This window comes from Callorhinchus milii, unplaced genomic scaffold (assembly GCF_018977255.1).
Source record: "Callorhinchus milii isolate IMCB2004 unplaced genomic scaffold, IMCB_Cmil_1.0 Scaffold12, whole genome shotgun sequence".
NCBI lineage: Eukaryota > Metazoa > Chordata > Chondrichthyes > Chimaeriformes > Callorhinchidae > Callorhinchus > Callorhinchus milii.
In genome coordinates this window covers 4,199,637-4,226,937 of record NW_024704753.1, presented here as the reverse complement: position 1 = coordinate 4,226,937, position 27,301 = coordinate 4,199,637, and the positions used below count along the sequence as shown (strand labels likewise).

Sequence of the window (27,301 nt, the reverse complement as noted above, 5' to 3'; positions counted from 1 at the left end):
AATGTCAGTACACATCATAGAACAAATTTTGCACGTATTTCTTTTATTCAGTATTTATCAAAAGAATTACAAGCAACATTTTAAAATGGCATATATGAAACAATGCTTTTCAGGAATAAGAAATCTAAACCAAATTCTGTGCCAGGTTTGAAAACCTTGAATACACAAAGCACCAGTGTGTTTTTTTAAAAAAACACACACATCATTCAGATAATCTGAAGTCATATTGTCTTCTGATTCCAATCTTAATGCAATTAATAGCCACAGTATACTTTTATTCAAAATAAATTGATTATAACTAAGCTATTCTACAAAAGTAGATTTAACAAAAATAAAGATGATGTTTTCTAAATTCTTGCGCAGGTTCAACATTTATATTATTCACAATCTATTTATATCATAAAGGTACTTCCTGTATGTGGACAATCAAATCAATTCAAGGTTGGATTTTTAAGACCATCAGAAGTAGCCGACAAATCCTTGCCCTTGGATGCATTGATAGAGTCATGGCATAAATGCAACAGATCGTTAATCAAATATGAGTAATAAATAAAGATGCTTGTTCAAATCAGAAGTGAATACCATTTAAAATAGGCCATTCACTGACCAGAGTTTCAGTTCACTTGGGTTTAAAAGTCGTAGAAAAACACGAACCGCAGCACGAACGTTCTGAAGGCTGCAGATTTTAGGGGAAACAGTGTTTTTTCAATATAAAAAAACTGATTGTGTAGAGAAAAATTGTCAATGGTTTTGTGATATGTCTAACATGTAACTTTCACAGTTGTGAACCATCAGTTTGTCCTCATTATTACAAAACAACTCCCACCCCCTGCCCCCAATTGTGCTTCAGTGCATTTTTCACATGTAGTCCTGGGTAGCTGAGATTAACAAAGTTTTATTTTAGAAATCAGTGCTCAGAAATACGACAATACGAAATTGTATGATCTTCAAAGAACCCTTGGATTTATCGTAAAAAACATTTAAAACTACTCTATGAACCTAAAAAGTTTCAAATCATGATTGATAAACATACAAATTGTTGTGCAGCCAAGGAGATCATATTTGTGTCCATGTGCTTTAGTTATACATTGTTGTATTTACTATAGTGTGTGCAACTTACATTCTAATGAAAAGGGATGCATTGCACCTTTGTATTTGTTCACTGAAAAAGGGCAGGACTTACTCAAATGGCAGTTATAGTACATGGAGCATGATAGCTTATATATGAATGCTACATATAATGATACAATTGCTAGAATTGTCCAAGTATGACTTATCAAAAGGCAAAATACTGCAGATGCTGGAAATCTGACAAAAGGTCATCAACCAGAAACGATAATTCACTTTCCTCTCCATAGATGCTGCCTGACCTGCTGTGTGTTCCCAACAACTTCTGTTATTATTTATGACTTATCAAAGTTTGGTCAATTAACTATATTTGTGATCATGAGGATCGCATAATATTTCATTAGTGATTTCTGGTTATATGCACTCTTCGGTAGTAGTTTAATCAAATGTTTTATATGAAATTCTTGAAATGAGCTCTTGAATATTTCCTATCTTGATTAACCCTGATCAGGTTAGTGAACAGATTTTCTATATTACCACATTTTTATATTGTTAAATAAGAGTCCTGTTGATAAACACTTTCCGGCTAATATAAAATGAGAATTTTTTGATTCCCAAAACAAAACATTGTGAGTGATAAAATCATATTCTGGCATGGGATATGCACATTCCTAGCTTTCTCTGCAAATTATTTCACTGCTTCTCAAAACCCTTAAATTGAATCTTTGGTTCTATAGCAAAGAACTGCACAAATCACCAACAAACAAGACAAAATTGCACTCGCTGTTACAAGTAACAAAAGAATGAAAGCATGCAAAACCGACTCTAACATTGTAATTCCAATTAATGAATGCTCTCCACAGACAGAAACAGACTAGTTTAAGGTGCTGTAGTAACAAAGATTATTTGAAGCTGTAGATTCATACAAGCTCATAGGTTTTTAAACAACTGAAAGATGCAATACATGAAGTAATATGGTTTTATATTCCAAACTTTGCATCGATGGATATGACTGCTTGAATAAAATGTACAAGTAATGCTGTTGAATTGCCAACAATGACAATTTTCTACAGTCATATCAGTTACATAAATGTAATAAATTAGAAAATAAACTGGAAAGTTAATCTTTCGGACAATCTGTATATATTGCTGATTGAAAAAGTCTATATCAATGCATGGCATTCACAAGGCCCAAACTTACAGTGGGTTACATACATGATTGTGTAGTGCAGTCAATTTTCTAAATGAAAAAATACAGAACTGTGATCCACTTGGAATGTGCCACAATTGATCAGTTCCAAATTCACCTTGTGTGAATCAGTATTCCTACCTTGAAGGCCTTTTTTTCAAGATTAAGCAGCAAGTCTCATGTGCACATTTGCAATCAGTTAAATACAGTACAGTTACTTTAAAAAACAAATAGAAACCGTGTGCATAAAGGAACAGGAATGCTGTCAAAAAAACGAAAACAAAAAAGAAAGCTACCTATCGAAAGAAAGAACATTTTAATTACGGACTGCTGCTAAGAATCGCTCCCACCACCACAGAAAGAAATCGCCAAGTAGAGAAATGAATGAACAAAGGCATTAAAAGTAATTCACGCAAACATCACATACCAAGATGGCAGCATTTCAGACTCCTTTTGAACTAGTCACCTGATTCTTTTCCATTTATCAAAATTCTACCAAAAAAACACCATTCGCAGATATACAAAAGTTCAACCCGTGGACTCCACGCACAAGTTAAAAAAAACAAATCAGCTCCCAATCTCGAAAGTTTTCTGTGAATCACTATGGCTTTCCACGCCCACGCTCAAAAGCATGATGTTCCTCATGAGCTAGAAAAAGAAAAAGGACAGGAGTAAAGAGATCTGAATGGGTTCCTTTTTCATTGATGGGTTTAATATTCAGCGCAACAAACACCCAAGCAAAATAGCTGTTAATTGTCTGCAACAGGTATGATTTCACTCATTCTTTCAGAGGTTCTGCCTGCAGTCTTGAATAGCACATTGCAGTTGTGTCATGTGGGGTGTGGTGCAGAGGGCCTTGGGAGGAAACAAAAACCCGCTGCCAGGAAACTATACCTTGGGCATCAGTTAATGAGCTGAAAGGAGGAATGATTTTCTATCCTTGCCTTTTGCCTTGAGGAGGCAATATTACATACTGAAAACTGCACTGAAAATGTACATTTATACTGCATCAGTTTAGAAAAGGAACAAGAGCTAGTCCGTCTGGGAGGGAACTTCGACACTGAGGTTGAGGTTGACCCTTCTATTGCAGATGTACAACAAACAAATTGTTCTTGATTGGTTTCCCCTTGCAAGAGATTTGTACCAGGAGTTATATTCTGCTAAGGCATTACTAGCATCCTGTTTAGAAAAATCCATAACCAAAGTCTTGCTGTGAAAAGAAATGGTCTAAAACATTAAAACTCCTACGTTCTATCGACATCACAGTCTAGTTAGTGTACAGTACATTAAGATGTACTATGGAGAGTACATAATCTGGGGAGAACATTTTTGCATCACAATTTGAAGTACACAAAAAAAAACATACTGGGTGAAAGTTTGGAGCACGTGAATGGGCCACTTTGCAAGTTGAACAAGAGATGGTATGTCTTCCACCAATTATAATCAAATAAAATATCTTAAAATTCACAGGAATCCATAGGTTTAAGTGCCTGTGACACTAATTTGCACAGAATAAGATTCAAATTTAAATTAGGGTTAGAATAAAGAGTCCACATTTACCAGATTTACCACATTTACAAGATTTTCAATCTTGCAATAACAGAAGACATAGGATTGCTCTCTGTGGGCAACAGGAAGAGTAACAATTAAGTAGACTCTTAGCCGGGAGTACAGTCTTCTTCTGGTAGTAGCTGAAGATATGACTAAATTGATTGCCCATTGTATTGCAGCAGATTGAAATCGTGAGCATAGTTGTGGAAGACAAAATGTTTCCCTTAAGTATTCCAAGGCGGTGGCTTTCTTGGAAGCCAATAATATTCCACAATAGATGGTTTAAACTTGAGCTCCTACTCAAAGCCCTTTGAGCAGAGTGATGGGTTTCCACATGTCAGACATCTGGCTGACTCCAAAACAAAATGTATAAAAATGAGCCACTATGTGGCTACAACTATAAACTGGCATGGTACATTAAAGGACATATAATAGACATAATAATAATCCTTCCATTTGATTCAATGCCTTTCACCTCAGAAGGCATCTCAAAGCCTTTCACAGGATTTACTGTGAAGTGTAGTGACTGTGTATTTTGTAGGAAAAAGCCCAATATTACTTTGTGGTTGTGAACAGGTCAATTCTTGTAACAACAAAATAGGATCTCCACATCAGTAACTTGGGTTTCATTGAGTGATGATTGACTAGAGAAAAGCTATTTGGGCGTCTTTCAAAGCATCAATCTCTTTCAGTGCATGATAAAATATTAGTGCTATACAATTACTGTCATAACCATGATGGCCTGTAAAACACAGCTGACAACAGAATGTCAAGATCTTCATGATTCTTTTTTGAAAATGCTGAAAATAGCAGGAAACTGACAGCTTTTGAGATAAGACATGACTGACAAAAGCATCTCTCCTTGGGAGCTGACGAACCACACTGCAGTTGAATGGACACACAGTATACACCGGGTATACGAATGTCAGTTTTTTTTTCCCCCAACTGGTTTCAGGAGGGGAACGGGGTAGTTAAGAAAAGAGCAACATTTGAAATAGTTTTCACTGGAGAGGAAGGCAGATTTTGGTTCCCTTTCATTCCAATTAGGTGGAGAATTCAACAACAACAACAAACATTTGTATCGCGCCTTTCACATCGGGAGGACGACCCAAGGCGCTAGACAGTCAGGGATTTGGATTCAGGAACATTTCAACACCATAAATGTAACTTTGTATGTTGTTCTCCAGCCCACGGACCCTCAATTTATTATTTTGTTGTCAGAATACTCAGCACTGCATACTTAAAAGCACAAGCAAATTGCTTGCTGTCCATATTTATAATCCTTTAACCCAAGATATGAATTCTAAGAAGAGCAGAACATTAGAAGCTATAAAAATATTGGGTGAGAGACCTCAAGTTCACATTTTAGTGACTATCCTGCAAACATTTCAAGACAAATATTACGCTTTTAAGCACAATTTCAAAAATGAGTTATAGAAAGAGCGAGACTTACGTTTATAGAACACTGCCTTAAAGGTTACATTTGGAAGAAGACCATAAATCTTTTCTATAATAGTTACTTCATTTGCTCCAGAGGCGTTTACATTCCAAACCTGAACAATATCTTCACGATCTCGAACACTCACACTCACACCCACTACTTCATCATCTGCAAAATAAACAGCATATGAATGCCAGCTCAATAAAGACAAATTAATAAGTTGTGCTCTCAGATATTTCAAGTTGGAGATAAATATTTATGTTCCATTTGGTTAAGTACAAAATTAAATATTAAACAAGGAGAGTGTGGGGTTGGATGAGATACTTCCATGAGCAAAACACTCTCCTTGTGCTGCACGTATTGGGAAAATACACCTCCCTGTTTCAATTTTAAGCTGCTTGCAGCAAGAACTCATAAGATAATTTCTTCAGCTTACAAGCTTTGTGATCCAGAACTGCCGATTTCTGGATTTTCTATTTGAGCCACTTCTTAGCGCACCTATAAAAGCACATTAGAAAGGAACCCACAAATTCAAAACAGGGGACCTACAAAGATCCTCCCTAATCCTATTCTTAAGCCGCTTCCCACTAACCCAAAGATGTATAAAGCTTCCTTTAAAAACAAAGGCTGCAATTGGGGGAATGAAGCTATTCAGTCTTCAACATTCCTTCTTTAAGCTTGACTTCATTTGTTTTGAACCCGACAAATATTAATAGCAGCGATGATAAGTCATGTGCTGGTTCTCAACATTATTTTCAAAATTCTACCTGAGACTATTCCAGTCTTAAGGCACGGGAAACCTTTGGGACATATCTGACCAGTAGACTGCAATCTAAATCCAGTTTCTAACCCTTAAGAGTTTTCAGACTAAAATAGCTAACTGACAAGAAAATCTAAACAGTCATAAAAGTACCAACGACAGACACTAAAGATTAATTGCTGCCCACAAGGCCAGGCTTACCTGCAGCACAGCAATCTGCAAATTGTTCACCAATGGTGGCCAGTAATAACTCTTTCCAAACAGCAAACTGTCATGAAAAACAGATAAAGCGATCCAATTACAGAGTGCCTTTTTAATGATCTGGTTTGAATAAACTTTCAAGGGGAGCCTCAAATAAACATTGGATGTAAAAATGACTAAATCTGACCTCTAGTCACAGAGTGAAAAAAATGCAAAAATAATCACCGTGCCAGTCAGGTTTCTTTGGATTATGTAAATGCTGTGATAATTTATGGTCACATCAATCACATGAATTACGAGATCAGCCAAAATGGCTTGTCAAATATCAATAGCACAGTTTTGCTAAATTATCAAAGTGTTTACACAGTGTAAATTAGGAGTAGGAGGAGGACATTTCTAAACAAGGCTTGGTTCTGTACTTGGGCTGCTAAATATAGTTGCTTGTAATATAAGTTTCCAATGCAGTGTATGAAACAGTGGATTAACCATCTTTAGGCATAAGTCATCTTTCACCAGAGATAAAAATTGAGTTATGTTTCACCAAAGGAACGATAAGATAATCGATCAGGAAACATCCTGTCCCTTTAAAGTACTTTTAGCTATTATCATATGAGCTATTCTTCATGCACAGCACAAGAGCACCCCCACGTGGTGTTACCGGAAAACAATTGAGAACTGTAACCCAAAACACTAATTTTTTCCTAATTCATACTTAGCAAAGATTTCTGATTAGGAGACTGCAGTAATAGTCCTGAAAGCCCAGCTACAAAAAGAAACCGAAGCTACTATTAAATTTCCAACATGTTGATCCCAGACTGAATGTAAAGGAGGCCAAGGCTGAAGTGAATATTTGGGCCAAGATAAAAATGACAATACCTCAGTTTTATAAGGTTTATTCTTGTATATAAGTTTGACAAACGTAAAAGTTACAATGACCCTTTGTGAGGTTTGCTTGTGGCAGACTTGCAATCCCTCCCATTGCTGCTCTGCATTTAAAAGCTGGCTTCACACTGATCATCAGTGTCTCATTGAGAGACTGCTACCAGGGTGGGCTAAGGTTATAGCAATTCATATTTTCAATACAAGGCTATAGCAATGAAGGAAATGAACATATTGAGTGTGGGGGGGGGGGGGGGGGGGGGAGGAGGAGAGAGATAGGAAGATAACCTGAATATAATTTCTTCATTATTTTAATTGGAGGAATACGGTCAGTTTGTGTCTTCAAGTATTGGGGATAACACCTCTTTCAAGATAATTTTGATATTATGATGATGGAACACGTTTCCAAATGACTTGCCAACTCCTTCGCTCAATATAAACTGATGGCTCTTTAGTTGGTTTTGACTACATCCCTTGCAAGACTGTAGGGATGAAGTAAGGATGAAGTCCAGTGTGTAGGGGTTGAGTTTGATTCAAAGAATAAAAGCAATCTTAATCACCATGCTACACACACTGTAGGATCTTAACCAAGTATTGTAGTGCGAGGATAAAGAGAAAAGGTTCAACCTACCAAACTATAGTGAAGCAGAGATGCAACCTTTCTTCCATAACTGCGAAAGCAAATATGATGTTTGACGAATGTCTGTGGGGGGGCCCTCAACTATCAGCCTGACAATTTCCACCAGAGATCTGCAAAGGCTTTATGATACAAATAACTGTTCCTATGAATTGGTGGCTTTATTTTGTCAATGTAAAAATGTTCAAATTACCAAGAAATGGCACTCAACTAGCACTTGGAAGTGAGTGAGTGTGTGTGTGTGTGTGTGTGTGTGTGTGTGGGGGGGGGGGGAATTTAAGTGGATGCATCCACAGGTCTTTTGACAGCAAAACCTCTGCGATTATCATCCAGTTGGATAGCTTGCCATACGCACGATACGGAGAACGGACAAGAGAGCGTTTTGTTATCACTGTGAGGTTTGGGAATCGTTTTTAAACTACTCACAGTGAATTCCTTTGCGATTTTCATTTTCCATAAACCTCCTTTGGCATTACGCTCATCTTCCCTACAAAAAGCAAAGTTACATTGTAACCAAAAGGTACAGGAGCAGAAAACAAACCAAAGAAATACGTGTCACTTACTGTAGGTGCACAGAATGTGTTTCGATTGAGGGGTATTTGTGGTTACTCACCACAATGGGCGCCTTTCTCCTCTCATTAAATGGTAGCTGCAACGTAGAGGCAACCTGGTTACTGGAGGGATGTTATTGTAGACGCTCCAGAAACTCTAGGGAAGAAGAAATATTCCATTTGAAATGAAAGCTGATAAATTCAGATTGGAACATATGCTTTGTTCCGTCCTAATCATAATCTGATCCAAATTATGTTATTGTTCACTGTGCTGAACTCCTCTCCCTCCCACCCCCTCTACACACACACAAATCATGTTTGCAACAAAAGGACGTACAATTATTACAGTGAACACAAAGATTTGATTCAGCGTTTTACTGCCCAAATCAGTTCGACAATTTGTTGCATGTCAAGGATTCTCTGGGCAGCGGAACACGTACGTCTAAAAGTTTTCAAGCTGAACCTAGACCATCATTCCTACTTTCTAAGTGTATAAATAAATGAAAAATTGTAATGTTCACTTGAATTTATAAAGCGCCCTTCACACAGGGTAAGGTCTGAGTGGCAGAATACTTTCTTAACGGGGAGAAATTAAGAGCTGTGGAAGAGCAAAAAGATTTGGGTGTCTATATCCGCAAATCATTAAAAACTAGTTCCCAAGTACAAAAGATAATCAAAAAGGCAAATGGTAAGTTGGCCTTTATCTCGAGAGGCCTGGAATACAAAGGGGAAGAAATTATGCTTTAGCTGTACAGAGCGTTAGTCAGACCCCACCTGGAGACTGAGATCAGTTTTGGGCACCACACCACAGGAAAGATATATTGGCCTTGGAGGGGGTGCAGTGCAGGTTCACCAGAATGTGACCAGACCAAAAAGGGTTAAGTTACGAGGAAAGGCTGCATAAACTTGGATTGTATTCCTTTGAGTTTAGAAAATTGAGGGGAGATTTGATAAGAGGTTTTTAGGATGATAAAGGGATTCGATAGGGTAGATGCAGAAAAGCTATTTCCTATGTTGGGGGAATGCAAAAAAGGGGGTATAGCCTTAAAATTAGAACCAGGCCATTTAAGAGTGAAATCAGGAAGCATTTTTTCACTCAAAGGGTGGTAGAAATCTGGAACTCTCTCCCCTAAAAGATTGTGGATGCTGGATCCATCCACACCTTCAAGAAAGAGACTGACAGATTTTTGGTAGGTCGGGCTATTAAGAGATCCGGGGAGAAAGCGAGAAATTGGATTTGAAATTCTAGTAAAGATATAGATCAGCCATGATCTAATTAAATGGCGGAACAGGCTCGACGGGCTGAATGGCCTACTCCTGTTCCTATGAGTGTTTAAAAAAAATATTGCATTGATTAACAAGCATGGAATTTCTGCTGAAAACTTAATTTGGGCGAGAGCAAATGGTTGTTTGCTGTTGGTAGAGAAAGAGCGAAAGAGGGAAAGAAAAGAGAGAGGAAAAGAAAAATTATGAAAAAGATAAGAAAAACAGACTGAATGAGCTGGTACCATAATAATAATCTTTGCATTTGACATAGTGCATATCACGCCTTCGAGACATCTCAATCACTTCACACAATATACTGTAAAGTGAATGGATTTTGTATTTTGTGGGCGAAACACAGCAGCTAATTGCATACAGCAGTGTCCCACAAACTGTCGTGGATTGAGTGACCAAATTATTATTATTATGTTATTTATTTTTATTAAAAGAAAATCCACCACCAACATTTTTTTTAAAAGACAAGAAAATGTTTAATTCAATGCACGTAATAGCCAAATTCAGATGAATTTTTAATTCACTCTTTATTTTAAATAATTTCTTTTAATTTAAAAAAAACATGAAGAATCTGTAAAAGGATTCAAATCTCAGTTGTATCGGTTTACTCTAGTACAACAAATTCTCCAAGAAATAACAGGGCGGAAGGAAAAAAAGCGCAATGTCTAGGGCAAAGAAAATACACATTTAAAAAAAAATTCCAAACAGATGTTTGAATTAATCCATATCCTGTACATATTTAATAACTACCAGACCTCTTGCAAAATTATGGGCAATTTTCATTTGCTTGCAACGTATATACTATGGATAACTTACAGTTTAGGAAATAGCTTCACGACTGAACTATTTCCCTCTCTAAAAAACCTCTTAACCACCACCCTAAATCAATTTTTTTTTTAAAAATCAGCATTTGCTCCTAAAATATTTTCCATTTGGTCAAAGCCAGTGAAAACTCCCATATCCATAACTAAATCATACACGAAAAATATCAGTTCTGTTTTGCTCTAAATAAATTCCACAAATTCCAGCAATGTCTAGTGAAGCACTGGGCCATACAGATGTTCAAATTTATTCAGTAAACTGATCTCAGCTACAGAAAGAAGATTGAGCCAGGGCTGCTGATTGCTATCCAGAGACCTCTGTTGGGTGGTTTTCATGTTCAGTATTAAGGTTTAGGGGTTGACGTTTTTCTATTTCAACATTTAAAATAAACCTAAAATACTACAGGTGTGCAATACTGAGATCAGATCTTCCTGGGTGACCACAAATGATCAAAATATGCAGATCAAGTTGCAGATTCTGAATTATCCTTCAAGTGGATGTTGAAGATCCCATGTCACAATTTGAAAAGAGGAGGGGGTTTCTCTCCCGGTGTCCTGGCCAACAATCCCCAAAATAAAATTGGTCACTCACCCTATGGCTGTTTGTGGGGACACTGCTGTGAGTAACTGACTGCTGTGTTTCGCTCACAAAATACAGTTTAATCCCCTTTACAGTATATATTCTGTGAAACACTTTTAGAGATGTTTTGGTGATGTGAAAGGCGCTGCATCAAATGCAAGTCTTATTATATACAGATCAGGCTCAAATGTGTGGATTATTAAAACGTTAATATCTACTAAATGAAACTCAAGCAGCTTTTTTTCTGCATCAGATAATTCAAAATACAAATTGTGTGGAAATTCAGCCTTCTATCAAGAAAGAGGAAAAAATACTGTGGAAACAGTTTCAATAGTTTCTGCTTCAATCCTGCCTGCCTTTTGAATAGTCTAGACACCTAAACATTTTAAAAGAAATTGAAGTAGGCATCACTGTCTCTGTATCAATAGTTTGTTTTAAACAAACAGCCATAGACCTTAAAAAAAAATTCAACAAAGCTATATATGAGGTGCTCGCAGTCATTACTGTACCACAAACAATGCTCGAATACTAGGTCAGCACTAGAATGTACTGTTTTTGTAAAAGAAAGAAACTGCAACACTTTGAAAGTAAATGTGTACTTTGAAACCTACTGATAATCACAACAAGCTGAATAATGTAATACTACTGCAGAGACATCTAAATTTATTTTAAAAGACAGGCTTTCTGGGAAAACCACCAAATGCAGAGCTTACAAGTAAAACTATTACTTTTGATCATTTTTATTAAAGCAAACAAAGTGAAAGTGATGTAAGGAAGCAGTTTCATTTGGTTATTGAGCAAAGTGTACACACATTCATTGGTTTGTTACTTCATCAGTGTTTTTAAACAGTGCCCACCATAAAATGAGAACAGATTTCAATCTTTCAGGAAACTGAAATAACGTATGCAGTAAACTAAAGTCCTGGATTTAATTCATCTAGTTTTAAGTATTGATTACAAGATCATTTGACCTATCCCTTTTAGAGTACCATCTCTACCATTCTCCCATTACAGCATCAAGTTCAATCTTAAATCATTTCAGTGCCCTCGCTTCAACCACTCTTCCTGAGCAATGTCTTGTCATAACTTCACTGCTCACGACTCCCATTCATAACAAATTCGATGTATATTCATGGATTTGCCCTGCAGTCACTCTCCCCCACCCCCCACAAAAAAACCTTCAGTGCTTCTCACACAACCTGCGTACTGCCAATCATTCTGCTTTTCTGAACTACCTGCTAGAAGTCCGTACATTTTCAGCTCCCTAAAACAATCCAACTTTATTAAGAGTTTCGGTATAATTAGAAAGGTTGAGCAACCTTTCTGTTTCTGATGTAGATTTCATACCCTTTAATACAAGTCAGTTGTGCAAGACAATGAAGCACTTACATACCTAAAATATAATAATCCTTGCATTTGATAAATTATCGCTGCTGAATCCATGGTGTTCGCTCATAGTAGTACCGGGCACACTTGCTGGGTCCTGCTCTACAACATGGTACGTATGCTTTCTTCCTACCAGTCAGGAAGTTTCCTTGCTCCATCTATTTTATTCGTGAATCCACAAATCGCATTTTGTGCAAAGCAGTTGCTAAAGGAGAAAAAGAACTCAGTAGCGAGGGATGACAAACCTAGGACAAGGTATGATGATGGGACAATATGTTTCTCAAAGGAGCAAGCCCCTGAAGTAAAACCACTTGTGTGAAATTTATTAGTTTAAGAGAATACCCATAGGGTATTGAGAAAACAAACAAGGAATCAAGTGCAAATGCACTGCCCTTTTAACAGATTACTTCGAGTATTGGAATCACCCTCTAATTATATTTGTATTGTTTACGCTTTATAGCGTAATAGCACAGGAAATGTCAGCATATTCTAAGGAATGGATAAAATGATAATGATTTTACAGCACTTTTATATTCACCCAGCCATGAAAATCTGGAATTCTATGGGAATAATAAAAGGTGCAGCTCAGCGAGACTCCTGTAGTATAGATTCTTATAAGCAGCAGAGCAAGGATGAGGTACCCAGAGGAAGCTGAGCAGATGGCGTGCACTTCAGATATGCTAACAGCAAGGGCTCAATGCAAATAAATTCAAGTGTTTAAGCCATCAAACGTAGCATTGTTCAGATGGGGTTTGTATATTCATGTTTTAATATCCACAAGATAATGCTCTTAATCCTGGTGAAACAGAAATTCTGCAAATCCAACCATTCGCAAGTGTCGCTTCTACCTTTTATCACGGATATCCATTAACAAAGTGAAGATGAAATATTGCAGATGCAGTCTAGTAGTACTGGGAAACCCAAACACAATCAAAGTCTTACAAACAGTTGTCTTTGTTTGAGCTGGCTAGCTCCTCATATTGCTCTATGAACCTAAGGAGATGCAAGAAATTTCAATGAAACAGCCACTCCTTGACTCAGAGACCTAGTGAGTCATAAGACTTCTACATCTATCCTGCTTTTTCGTGTCACACACACATGCATAATAAAATATAAATGCACATTACCTAACTCAGCACATACAGTAGTTTGGATAATTTATTGTGAAAACAGATCTACTTGTCTCCAGAGTGAATTGTTTTATGGAAACCTAGATATGCAGCAGATGGCTTGAAGCTGCATGCGGTACTATATTCTAACAAATGATTGAAAGCAGAAGTCACTAATCGCAACTGATGAATTAATGGTACGGGATCACAGAGACTCCCAAATATTTTGTTAGAATTGGAACTTCTTCCATTAGTCACCAGACAATGAGCAGATGTTTGCTTGGTAATGCTTGTCACTTAAAAACACCCATTTCACAGCAGAAATCAGATAACATAAAACCATCAGTTTACTGACACTACATTACGCCGATGATAGATCTTTCACCGCTGTCAAATTTTTAAACGTCCAAATGGTTGGTTAGGAAGCAAAACATTTAAGAATTTCATTTTCTAATGCATTTTGAGTAAACCATTCTCAAACAGAACAAAAAGAAACACCTTTAGGAAAAGTTTATAGCTGTTGATTACTTATTTTGCACAATAAAAACCTAAAAATAGTTGGGGGAGTGCACGTGTCTATGTGATGAGGGGAAAATGGAAGAATGTGAAAATATTTATTTTACAAAAAATGTTGTATAGTTAAGTTGCAACTATGGTACGCTATGAAAAATGTTGCAAACGTACAAATAAAAAGTTTTCACAAAATAATTCTGAAAGACTAAAACAGAAGAAAACATTGTTTCGATATGGTTAAGATTTCTTGGGTTTGATTCCTCAAACGTTACAGCACTTTGAAAAGAGAATAGATATTTATCATTAAATTGATACTGTCTATCTGTTCTAGACATGTTAGGAATTGCACAATTGTATTATTGGTAAATGAAACACATCATAGATCAATTTGGCAAACTATAATCTGCACCATGTACCTCATTCAGTACAAATGCATGTGAGGGCAATGTTGCAGCATCTAGTGGACAACATTAGTAAACACAACTGCAACTACAATTTAGGTGAAGACGGCCAACAGTTTATCCAGTGCATTTCTTCTTGTTAGTACTAAACTGCTGAAATAGAATTTACTAGGCATTATAATGATGAAGCTGAAAACACTATCAAAGCTCAAATAATTATTTATCATATTAAATAAAATAGAGCCATTATACTTTACAGCAAAATCCAGTGAAGCGTTTTGAGATGTTCTGAGGTGAAAGGCGCTATATCAAATGCAAGTATTATTAATAGTAGTAGTATTATTATAACATTTAGATTTAGCATTTTAGCGACTGTTTACTGAACTAAAGAGGTAAAGGACTAATGGGACATTGGCCAAGTGAAATTGATCGGATTCTGGAAGAGGGGGTTTTCTTTAATATCTTTATTTTCCAGTATCTGAATTTGAGAAAGGAACAGTTACAACCAAAGTTAGTTTGAAGTGTGAAGAGGTAGCCATCATTATAACTATAAAATGACTACAATAGTCCAGTCACACAGTACGCCTAACTTCTACGCAGCCCGATCTTTTGCACTGAAAAAATCTACTGTTCAAAAACAGCAGCTTGATTGTTTGGCCAATTTGTGTTGCTGACACTTGGAAGTCAATAAGTAGAGTTTAAGTCATGAATCTGATGCCTCCTTTATTACAGGGTGACCGAACAGTCGTGAAGCTACCCTATTATCTAAAAAACAAACAAAAATATCATTATTTCTTATTAGACATTGTAATGGTATCACAACTTTTTTGGTCACCCTGCTCTGTAATCTCAGCACCTCCAATGCTTGTTTACTCTGCAGCTTGTCTTCTACAAAACGAGCAAAGGGGGAAAGAGAATCTTGTGACTGACAGCTGAACTCTAATAATCTACCTGCCCAAATCTCTAGGAAAGACATGTCAAGTGAGTGGTGTGAAATTAGCTCTGATGTTCTCCATGGATTGTCTTGACAGTACAGGCCACATGTGGACAGACTTCTAGCACTGATGCATACATCAGGAAGAGTGACAAACAGCTCAACTAATAGAAGATGACAAGTAGCATCTTCAATGGTATAATTTTTTTTAAATGTGAAACACTGGGAACTAACACAAAAGGCACAGGAAAAAAAAGGAATCTCAAATAGGTCACACTTCCAAAATATCAAATAATTTTAGTAAAGACAGATAATTGTTAAGTGATAGATAATGACCCATAAAAGACTGATCCCAAGCTGGGTCATTATACACCAATTAACAGTTTATTTCATATGCTTTGTGAGAATTTGTATTCAATTTTAGAAACAGTATAGAGAATATTAAATCTGCACAGGATTTTTAATGTATGGATAACTTTGGATTAGCTGCAAATTAATTGGATTAAACATTCTTTATCCACGTACCAATGCTTTCTCCTCACCTGTACAGTTTGCACAGAGTAGATCTTCTTCAGGTTGGATTCGCACTCTGCTGCAGTAGTTCCAGGCACCGATCTAAAAACAGAATAAAAATAAATCTTGTCTGAGTAAAATGATACCCAGATCATGTTTCTATGTAAAAACAGTAGATTGCATTTGTCCAGAAGGGATTTCAATCTTAAAGTTTAAAAACAACCAATTCTTTTTTTCAAGGTATAGCTAAAGTCAACTATTCAAAGTCGAAAAGTAATTAAATTATGGATCATGAAAGCTCTGTTCACTTGGGAGACGTAAAAAGGAGCTTCCAGGCCCAATTTTCCTTTTTACAACCGAACTTACTCCAGTTCAATTCTTTAAACTTCACCACTATATTGCCACTGTAAATTTTAATGAACCTCTGGAAAAATTGCAGCATGCGATTAACTCGCGCACAAGATTGGTAAGATAAGGGTGGTCTCTGAATCGGGCTGACCTCAAGAGACTGCAATAAGCAAAGAGCTTCTTAGAGGCAATTTTATCAATATGCAACTTGATAAATAGATATTTTATTTTTTGGTCAGACGGGAAATCCGTCACCATGCTTAAGAGTATCCAAACTAAGCTGAGATTTCCATAGTTAGATTATTGGGATGGAATTCAAAATCTCTCCGTGGAGAGTCGCACCCTCACCCAATACCGGAAAGTATTAGATGCAGGTTGGCAAGAGCGAAGACTTGGGGACCCCAGAGTGTGGGTTGGGGTACTGCTGTAGTCTAACCAGCTAAAACCACACTTGCCATTAATATTGCAGTCTGGCAAGGTTTCCCACTGCTTATCCAGCTAGGACCATCCTTCCAATTAGGGCTTTGGCTTACAGGGCTAACAACAAAATTACATCTGTATAGTGCCGTTCTCGTTGGGAGTACGTTCCAAGTTGCTGGACAGTGTACAACATTTCAGACCTGAGCTGGGGTCAGTGGGGGGAAAATGGAGGGGAGGGTCTTGAAGGGGGACTTGAAGGAGGCTAAGGAGGGGGCGAGGCGGAGTGATTGGGGTGGAATTCCAGAGGTTGGGGTCAGAGTGGCTGAAGGCTCTCCCGCCAATGGTGGGGCAGGTGAGTCGGGGGATGTGGAGCAGGCCAGAGCCGGCTGAGTGGGGGGAGCGGGCGGGTTGGTAGGGGGTTAGGAGTTGCAGAGGTAGGGTGGGGCGAGGCCATGGAGGGCTTTGAATGTAAGGACCAGGATCTTGAACTGGATCCTCTGAAGGATAGGGAGCCAATGGAGTCGGACGAGAATGGGGGAGATGGGGTCACAGAGTTTGGTGCGGGAGAGGTCATGGGCTGCAGAGTTCTGGATTATCTGCAACCTGTGGAGGGAGGAGTTGGGAAGACCGACAAGGAGGGCGTTTGCATAGTCGAGGCGGGAGGTGATGAAGGCATGAACAAGAGTTTCAGCGTCCTGAGGGGTGAGGTAGTGGCGGAGCCGGGCGATGTTATGGAGGTGAGGGAAGGCAGAGCGGGTCATGGCTTGAATGTGGCGGAGAAAAGACAGTTGAGGGTTGAACAAGACACCTCGGTCCCTGACTGGCTGGTGAGTTGTAGTGTGCAACCATAGAGGTTGATGTTGCCAGACCCTGAGGTGCTAACAGGGACTAAGGTGGGATGCGAGTTAACAGGAGCTAAGCCCCAGTGATCGGTTTGCCCTTCCAGGTCCTGTCGATGAGCTAGGCAGGCTCTGCTGTCATCAGCACAGGAATACTGCGGACCCGGCTGGCTCAACAACTCTGAGACTGCCACAAAAAAAATAGATTCTAGAATAAAATCTTGACAATTTTGATTATTCCACTATTAATTCTGATCAATGAAAATTGGAGTTGAGTGTCAATTTAGTAATACTGGCTAGATGGTTCAATAACGCCCAGTCTCATTACATATATTTTGCACCATTCTGCCATACTTGCGGTTTACCATCAGTTAACAAGACCAACCTTTTAAAAAAGGATCTCACACCACTAATAGTGCACATCTGCAGGAGCGCGATCAGTGCAGTTGACTAATTTCCAGGGAACCTGAGCTGTCAACTTCTAATGATAGCAAAGAGCTAACTGCCCCGCCAGCTGAAATTTCACTAACAGTTGGAGGTCAAATGAGCACAGATGCACACATCTGAGTAACCATATGCACAGCTTTGCTGCTCTCCACTGGAGGGCGGTGCAAGCGAACACGACAGCCGTGACTATTTACACCAATGACATCTCTCTAGGAAACGGTCCAAATACAGTACTGCACTTTCCAATGGCACGGAAGGCTGTAGTTAAAGCAAGTCGGCTTGGAACAAAAATGATTCAGAGGTTTCTGCTGGGGCAGGAGTATGCTATTCTCTGTTCGGTAAGGAGCATTTCATACACTGTTATTTGTGGAAAAACCTAGCAGTATAATGACTTTAAAGTCCCATCCACAAAGCCTGCACCTTAGGAATTCCCAATGATGACAAAATTGTGTTATTGCAGAGAAACCTTACCATCCTCTTGGCCCTCCTCAACAAAGCATCTGTCAAGTGATTAATTGGACAGGATGTCAATGGACCTCGAGCCAACTGCCCCAGTCGAATTCAAGATCCTCATCCTCACCTACAAGGCCATTCACGGCCTCGCACCCTCCTACCTCTCTGACCTACTATACCCCCACGTACCTGCCCGTACTCTCCGTTCCTCTGGCTCCGGTCTGCTCCACATCCCCCGCCTCAACCGCCCTACCATCGGTGGCCGGGCCTTCAGCCTCTCAGCCCCGAGGCTCTGGAACTCCACCCCCCAGTGCCTTCGCCGCTTCCTCCCTTTCCTCCTTCAAGGCCGGTCTCAAGACCTTTCTCTTTGACCTTCAGCCTTCAGCTCCCCTCTCGACTCTCTACCCCCTCCTCGCTCCCTCCCTTCCCTCCCCTCACCCTGACCATTTCCCTCCTGCTCGGGTCCTGACCCAACTGTCCAGCGCCTTGGGACGTCCTCCCGACATGAAAGGCGCTCTATAAATGCAATCTTGTTGTTGTTGTAGTCCCCATAGGAGCCTTGGCAAAAAGGTAAGAATTGCTGTTATCTTCACCGTCACTGGGAAATTGATCAGGTTCACAGAGGACATTCTTAAGTCTTCTGCCACAAAATGACAAGAGGTCTTGGCAAGGCTTCACCTAACATTGCTCAAATGTGAAGTACAGTTAAACAGTCAAAACCACCAGACCCTTTCATTCAGATATGGCCTCCTGCAGAGACACCTCTGCCTGTGCAGCTTTGCCTCGTTTCATCCCTCGCCTCCTAGAACAGCTTTTGAATTTCAACCCAGTTCATAAAAAAAATTGAATCACAGCAGCGAACATCAGGAATGTTTGCTGATTTATCATCCACTCAGGAATGTTTGCTGACTTATCATCCACTAAGATCTGGATTTCTTTTCACTCAAATTGGATTGATGTATCCCACTGCAAATCTGCCCCCCACCCCCCGCCCCACACCTAAAGTCTTCAAATTTAAGATAGCAAGCCAAATTGCTGTTTCAAAAATGAGATTCTGAAACCACTAACACTGCTGAATAAACTTCATGGATGAAATCTCCGATTCACTTTACCTAGCATTTCCCACACATCAATAAACAAGCGAAGATTTTTTCCCTAGTAAGTGGAAATTGCTTCATAAATAGCTACAGCACACATGCTATAACCGTGTAGGAATTTTTAATTCGCTTGAATTCAATGTATAAGATGTAACTTTATTTCATGACTATGAATTTGAGTAACTACCACAGCGTCGACATTAGATGGCACTAGATCTCCACTGCAGAAATGCTTTGCACATAAAGATGAGAGTTTCGCACAGGACCACAAATCATTTAAAGCTATCGTGAGGAATATTCAGTATGAGAGGAGGAGAGAACAGAAAGGAATTTCAAAAGGTATATGGTGAATCTCACATGCAAGGACACCATTCTCTTATGGACTGGGATGTATTATTACCATTACTTATATTTATTATTTATGGGATGCATTATTATCATTATTATGCACACAGTGGAAATGCAATTTGCTAACCTTTATTTCCATTACTACAAACCGATGAGAACATTTGTACAAATAACGACAAAGCACCACAAAATATAAACAAGTTTCAAGTTCATGCTGATAATAATAATCCTTGCATTTGATTTAGCACCTTATCAAGTCTTCGAGATGTCTCAAAGTGCTTGACAAAATTTACGGTAAAGAAAATCAACTGTACTTTGTAGGTGAAACGCGGCAGCCAATTGCGCACAGCAGTGTCTGACAAACAGCGTAGATTCAGTGACCAATTTATTAGTTTTTTTTAAGGAATTATTACCCCCGGAAAGCGATCAACCAATCAAGTAACAACCGAGTTCCTACTTACTACAGAGGTGTGTGGAGTAAGGAAACTTACCCAACGTTTCACCCTGCCCGTGAATCGAACCCAGGTCTCTCGCTTGCGAGGCGAGCGCTCTAAATACTGTGCTACAGGACTTCCTGGGGAGTATTCGGGAGAGGGGGTTTGCAACACTTGACAAATTGGACAATTGAAAATCCTGAATGTAGGAAGAATGTTTCTTTCCATTTTAATGATCTGGAGAATAGTTGACGGTCAACTAATATAGGTGTTAAACAATTCAGCTCTATTTCCACAAGTTCACAAGCAGCAATGCTGTTAACAATTAATGTTGTTGAGCATCACTTTCAGATGTCATAACAAATCCTAACAGATGGCTTTTAAAGTTTCTTAATTTTCTTTATCTGAACTACTGTTTCATGTATTTTGCCTTCTGCCTTTTCTCTTAATTGTCTAATCTGTTTCGACACAGCTATAATAATAATAAACATTTCAAAGCACTTCAGATAATTGTTGTCCAGTTTATGTGTTAGTAAACATAGGCATGTTGTTTTCCACATTGTTACACTGCAATTATTTACTGTTAAATCTAATTAAAAGCATAGGACATGATGTGTGTGCAAACACTGGCAAGTTTCCTACTGCTAGTCCAGCTTGGACAACCCTACCTGTTAAGGTTTTGATTTGCAGGTGACAGTCTGCCTCCTCCAAGTGCTGCTGATGAGCCAAACTAACTGGTTTGTCATCTGTCTTGGCTCAGGTACCCGACTACCAGGACCACAACATGAGGATTGACTTGATTACAATCTTCCATTGCCAGATATACCATGGAGCAAATGCAGCCCCAAAGAGGCACACTTGGCTCTCCCCCCACAAAGGTTTTCAAGACCTTCCAGGTTTGTATGCAAACAATTTAACTAGCAGCTGCAGCATTCAAATCAGTAAGGAATAAAAGCAAGTGCTTAAAATTTAGTGCAATGCATTAATTTGTGGACAAAATCCAGAGTTCTACGACTGTCAGCTTTTCTTCTCAGTTAACTGTGAATACGTGTATTCAACTTTCTTTGAATGGGAACCATTCAAATCTGACAAAACTGCGAGCATGCAAAACTCCACAGCAAGGAGTCGACTGGAAAATGACAGAATGTTCTGAGACAGCCCTGCAGTGCTGTTCTTGGACTAGTTCAGAAAGGAATTGCAATGGCTCCATTATATAGCTCATATGCAAGGAAAATATTGTTGTTATTGAAAAATAAATAATAATTGGGTCACTCAATCCACGTCTGTTTGTGGGACACTGCTGTGCGCAATTGGCTGCTGCATTTCGCTCACAAAATGTACGGTCAATTCACTTTACAGTATACTTTGTGAAGTGCTTTGAGTCGTCTAGAAGACGTGATAATGCACTATATCAAATGCAAGATTCTTATTAAAATAAGGGACTGTGGTAAATGTAACAATGAAGCTCTCATTAAGAATTTAAGACACTTCCAAAGTGATTTTCAAAAGCTTATTTTTTCATTGCAACAGGAACAATACGTTAAAACCCCATTTAGATCACTCTGAAACAGTAATGAGGAGCTTAGGTTTTCAAGCCAAATTAACACCGAGGAGGAAAGTATTTTTTCCCCAAATCGACAGATTGAGCAGATACCACAAATATAAAGAAACTCCAGTGTTAAATTTACAAGGTCTAGTAACACTGCACTTTTAAATAGAAAGCCAAGTGAATTTGAAACCATATCTACATTCTGCAACATATTTGACCATCTTGATGTAGTTTTAACTTTTGATTTATTTAGTAACGTTATTACCTAATAGCGGTTAAGGTGAATTTGCAAATCAGACAAAAGGAAATTTAAACTATCCCACCCTATCTCTTCATAAAATATACCAACCTTATGCTAGGGTAAAATCAATAGGCACCAGGGCAGTTGCAATCCATGTATTAATAATAATGATCCTTGCATTTGATATAGTGCCTTATCACGTCCTAGAGACGTCTCAAAGTACTTCACAAAATATGGTGTAAAGTGAACTAACTATATTTTGTGGGCAAAAATGTGTATTGAAGTAAAAGTGCAATAAAGAGTACACAATTCGGATTCCGGATCAAGAACCAACACATTGTGTAGTACAAATGCAACTAAGATTTGTATCCCTCATCCACCCTGGTGTCCTGATGTTGCAATGTCAAACATGTTACAAGGAACTTGTGGGGGAAAAAGGGCAGCAACAGTTTGCTGTTGCCAGGTGTATTCCTATGTGCCTGGGCCTACATATCTGCAACTGTAACTTGAATTGCTGTGAGTTAAAAATATAAATACATCCTGCCTGCACAGAAGATATGGATCTGGAAATGACTACTACAATCCACCTGGCTGGTCCCAAAGTTAAAATAAATCAGACACTACACCTCATATTACTCAATTTAGACCAAACAATGGTCTAAATTTATTTTTGAATTTTGCTTGCATTGTTCCACTACCTGAAGCGGTCACATCTTTTCCTGTGTTGTAAAAGGCATCCTATTAATTCATTCGACAACAATAGATCACAAACGCAAATCTTAACCATGCCAACATCCTTGTTAACCAAACCTCCATACATCTACACTTCAAAGTGGTGCGGGACTGTTTAGCAGTAATACTCATTTCAAGAACATTATTTGACAAACTAATCCTGGCTAAGACTGGCCTCAGAAGAAATTACATCTAAGTAAATTTAAATAAGTCATTGATTTCCAATACATTTTGTTCCTCACACCTCTGGCTATCCATAAATTCTACTTGTTTAAATACATAAACAAGTTGTCCTCTAAATGTCTGGTCACACTACACCAATGGTATTTGATAACAGATTCTGTTGCCAAACAATCCAGTGGATTTAATTTCAAGTCATGTCAACAAACAAGCTACATTTAGAGCATCGTGCCAAAAGATGTCTTGCTATCCTGATCTCAAATGATGTTTTAGAACAGTGTACCCTGTGAAGTGCTGTGTATTTTGTAGTTGTACATACAACTACAAAGTACACAGTCACTGCACTTTACAGAAAAATCCCATGAAGCGCTATGGCAACATCCTTCAACGTGAAAGGTATTTGTATCAACTGCATGAATTCATTATTATTTTGGATGACAATTAATTATTAACCTTCAAATGAGACGTTAACCCAAGGTCCCGTCTGCTTATTGAGGTAGACGTTAAAGATCCCATGGCACTAGTCAAAGAGATTAGAGTTCCTCTCAGTGCCCTGGCAAACAAATCAGTCACTCGTTCTGTGACTAAGCGTTCTGAGACGCTACCCTGTGTGGAGGGTGCGACACAAGTGTAAGTTGTTGTTGCTGTTTGTGGGTACTTTGCCATGTGCATAACTGGCTGCTGCATTTCACCCACAAACTGAAAACCACTTTGCAGCGTATTCTATGAAGTGCTTTTATCCTATGAAGCACTTTGAGACGTCGCAATGAAGTGATAAAGTGTTATCTTTTTCAGTTTTCCGGGTACAGTAATACCTTAAAAAAAAATGTGGTCGCTCAATCCACAACTGTTTGTGGGACACCGCTGTGCGCAATTGGCTGCCGCGTTTCGCCCACAAAAATATAGTCAATTCACTTTACAGTACATCCTCTGAAGCACTTCAGAGTCGTCTCGCAGACGTGACAAGGCACTGAATCAAATGCAAGGACTGTGTGTAAAAAAAATTATAACTGAGAAGAAGTTGCTTCCAGTCCCTCTCAAGAGTTTGGGGTTCACACCTTGGTGAGGAAGTCAAAAGAGGAAGATGGTAACAGCCCCCTGTCCACCCCCCACAACTCTCTCTCTATGTATAAACTACTGTGTTTACATGTCAGCCCTCATCACACAAACTCACAGAACATTTTCTTTGAACGGAATAAGTTGCTAAATCAAACCCCATCCACCCCTCCCACCACCAATTACAGTTGTGAATTTCAGTCTGTACCCCCTCCCCACCCCCCTCACTCCCCTCCCTCCTCTCCACCACCCTGGAACTTGAACCCACAGTCCCCCCCCTCCGCCTCACCCCCACCGTTGATCGCCTCCTTCAAGACTCTCCTCTTCGACGGTGCCTTCGATCACCCTCCTACCCCCTCCCCTCCTGATCCCAACCCCCTCACCCACAACCACACACACACACCCACAGCTCAGGTGTGGATCTCCAGCGCGGGGTCAATCAGTGCAAGTTGTTCTTGTGTCTGTGCTGCACTCCAGCCAGTGACTCGCTGACCCCCACACACACACACCCACCCCCCACACCCCCACCCCACCCCCCACACCCACCCCCCACACCCACCCCACCCCCACACCCACCCCTCCCCACACACCCACCCCTCCCCACACCCCTCCCCACACACCCCTCCCCACACACACACACCCACCCGCGCGCCCACCACCCCCCCCACACACACACAGACACACACCCCCACCCCCCCACACACACACACCCACACATCCCCACACACATCCCCGCACACAACCCCCCCCCGCACACAACCCCCCCCCGCGCACACACACCCCCCGCGCACACACACACCCCCCCGCGCACACACACACCCCCCCCGCGCACACACACACACCCCCCGCGCACACACACACCCCCCGCGCACACACACACCCCCCCCGCGCACACACCCCCCGCGCACACACCCCCCCGCGCACACACCCCCCCACACACACACACCCCCCACACACACACCCCCCCCACACACACACCCCCCCACACACACACCCCCCCACACACACACCCCCGCACACACACACCCCCCCACACACACACACCCCCACACACACACACCCCCACACACACACACCCCCACACACACACACACCCACCACACACACACACCCCCACACACACACCCCCACACACACACCCCCCCACACACACACACCCCCCCACACACACACACACCCCCCCCACACACACACACACCCCACACACACACACCCCCCACACACACACACCCCCACACACACACACACCCCCCACACACACACACCCCCCCCACACACACACACACACCCCACACACACACCACACCCCACACACACACACACCCCACACACACACACCCCCACACACACACCACACACACACACACCCCCACACACACACACCCCCACACACACACACCCCACACACACACACCCCCACACACACACACCCCCCACACACCCCCCACCCCCACACACACACACCCCCACACACACACACCCCCACACACACACACACCACACACACACTCGCCCCCACCCCCTACACACCCCCACCATTCCCCCCCCACACCGGGAGCGGGACAGGGCCCCGAGACGCCTCTCGCTCTCTCGCTCTCTCTCACTCACCGATCCAGCCAGAACGTCCACGGCGAGTTCAGGGGGACCCCGGCCTTGTCGTGGCTGTTGATCTCGTCGTCGATGCGGCCCTGGTGCAGCTCGATGGTCTCATGGTTGTCGGTCGGCCCGGGCTCCGGTTGCTGAGGTGATTGCGGGGCCTCAGGCTCCGCCATCTTTGAAGCGCAGAGCCGGCGGGAGGGGAGCATAGCGCATGCGCACCTCGGCCCGCCTCACCGCCATTGCCCCACCCCCTCCCCACGTGACCTCGCACCACGCCTCCTCCTCCTCTGACGTCATCTGGCTCAACCAACCAGCTGAGCGCCCTCTGCAGGTCAGGGTGTGCAACTGCCCCCTTGCAGCAGGGCTCAGGGTCCAAGCGCCCACCCTCTGGGCAACAGCAGCAACAACAGCAACAACAACAGCAGCAGCAATATTATTATGAATGATATTACAGGATTACAACAAATAATAATAGTAATTCGGTCACTTCATTCCACGACTGTGTGCGGAGACGCCGCTGTGCGCAGTCGGCCGCCGCGTTTCGCCCACGAGATATACCGTCGATTCACTTTGCAGTATATTCTGTGAAGCGCTTTGAGACGTCTCGAAGACGTGAATCGAGGATTATTATTATTATTAGCATTGTTATTATTTTTAAATTGAGGGATTGTTTGCAGGACATCAAACGCAATCATTATTATTATTATTCGTCACTTTTGCCGAGAAATTATTACTATTATTAGAAATATGCCATTATTATATTTAACGGGAAAAAGAGGTGCAAAGTACTTTGAGACATTTCAAAAGTGACTAATAAGGCACTGTATTGAATGCTAGAATTATTATTATTATACCGTGGCCTTTAATGGTTTTGAGGCAATGCTTCCCCCACTCCTCCTCTCACGTGCTCGCCAACCCACAATCATTGAAAGGTTTTGATCCAACCACAGAAATGGTCACTGCTTTACTCTATTCCTACTGGGTTCGCCATACTCTTGTAATACATTTTCTCAAGCATTTATCCCAGATCCCTTGTAAACACCGTCTGTTATGGACTTGGTGTCGACGGGGATGCACATTATAATAACCTTCTTTGCTGGTGTGTGTAAAAAAATATGCTTCCTTTTTTGTTCTATGCAAGGAAGCAGTTCAGCAATGTTATGCAATATTGTTCTGCATTACTTGTAAGGAGGCATCAACAAAAACAGTCAAGAATTGGCTGGGATAAAACACCTGTGTAAAACAAAACCAACTTGCATTGATATATTGCCCCTCATGCCGGACACCGTCTTGGAATGCTTAAAAGAACAAGAACAAGGAGCATTTTGAACCACCGACAGACATTTTAATCCCCTTGTGAGCACAATTAACCTTTGCCAGAGGTATTAGAGTGAGTGCAAATAAGACAGGGTGGTGTGTGTGTGAGGAGGGAATTGTAGCATCCTTCCTGTATCTGTTCAAACCTTGTTAGTGACTGCTGCAGAGGATTAAGAAAATATTTTAAGAAATCTCTTGCAAGTTACAAGCATTCTGATCTACCTCTTTTCTGTGCTAATGACATCTTTATCATGAGGTTCTGTGATTTGACTGACAAATTAGCAAATCCCTCGGCCTTTGATTAAAGATCACAAGATCGGTCTGGATGAAAAAGGCCCTTTGGCCCATTCGATCTGTTAAAGATGTCATTTGCACCGAAAAGAGGTAATAAAACAGATGCGCAGATAGGTTTAACATGTGCGCTGTGTG

The 27,301-nt window shown here is 40.6% G+C and overlaps 1 protein-coding gene across 2 annotated transcripts; it reads right to left on the bottom strand.

Moving 5' to 3' along the window:
* Window positions 1-26: 26 nt before the first annotated feature.
* On the bottom strand, window positions 27-25,810 carry eif4e3 (eukaryotic translation initiation factor 4E family member 3). Of its 2 annotated transcripts, XM_007895243.2 has the most exons (7): window positions 25,565-25,810; window positions 15,842-15,914; window positions 8,340-8,434; window positions 8,153-8,213; window positions 6,211-6,277; window positions 5,262-5,417; window positions 27-2,905 (listed from the first exon to the last, which is right to left on the bottom strand). In XM_007895243.2, the coding sequence occupies exons 1-7, from the start codon at window positions 25,759-25,761 to the stop codon at window positions 2,859-2,861; spliced, it is 696 nt and encodes a 231-aa protein (XP_007893434.1). In that variant the 5' UTR covers window positions 25,762-25,810; the 3' UTR covers window positions 27-2,858. The 2 variants fall into 2 exon arrangements, with proteins under 2 accessions (XP_007893434.1, XP_007893435.1); XM_007895244.2 differs by lacking the exon at window positions 25,565-25,810 and having other exon boundaries at window positions 15,825-15,908.
* Between the last annotated feature and the right edge of the window lie 1,491 nt (window positions 25,811-27,301).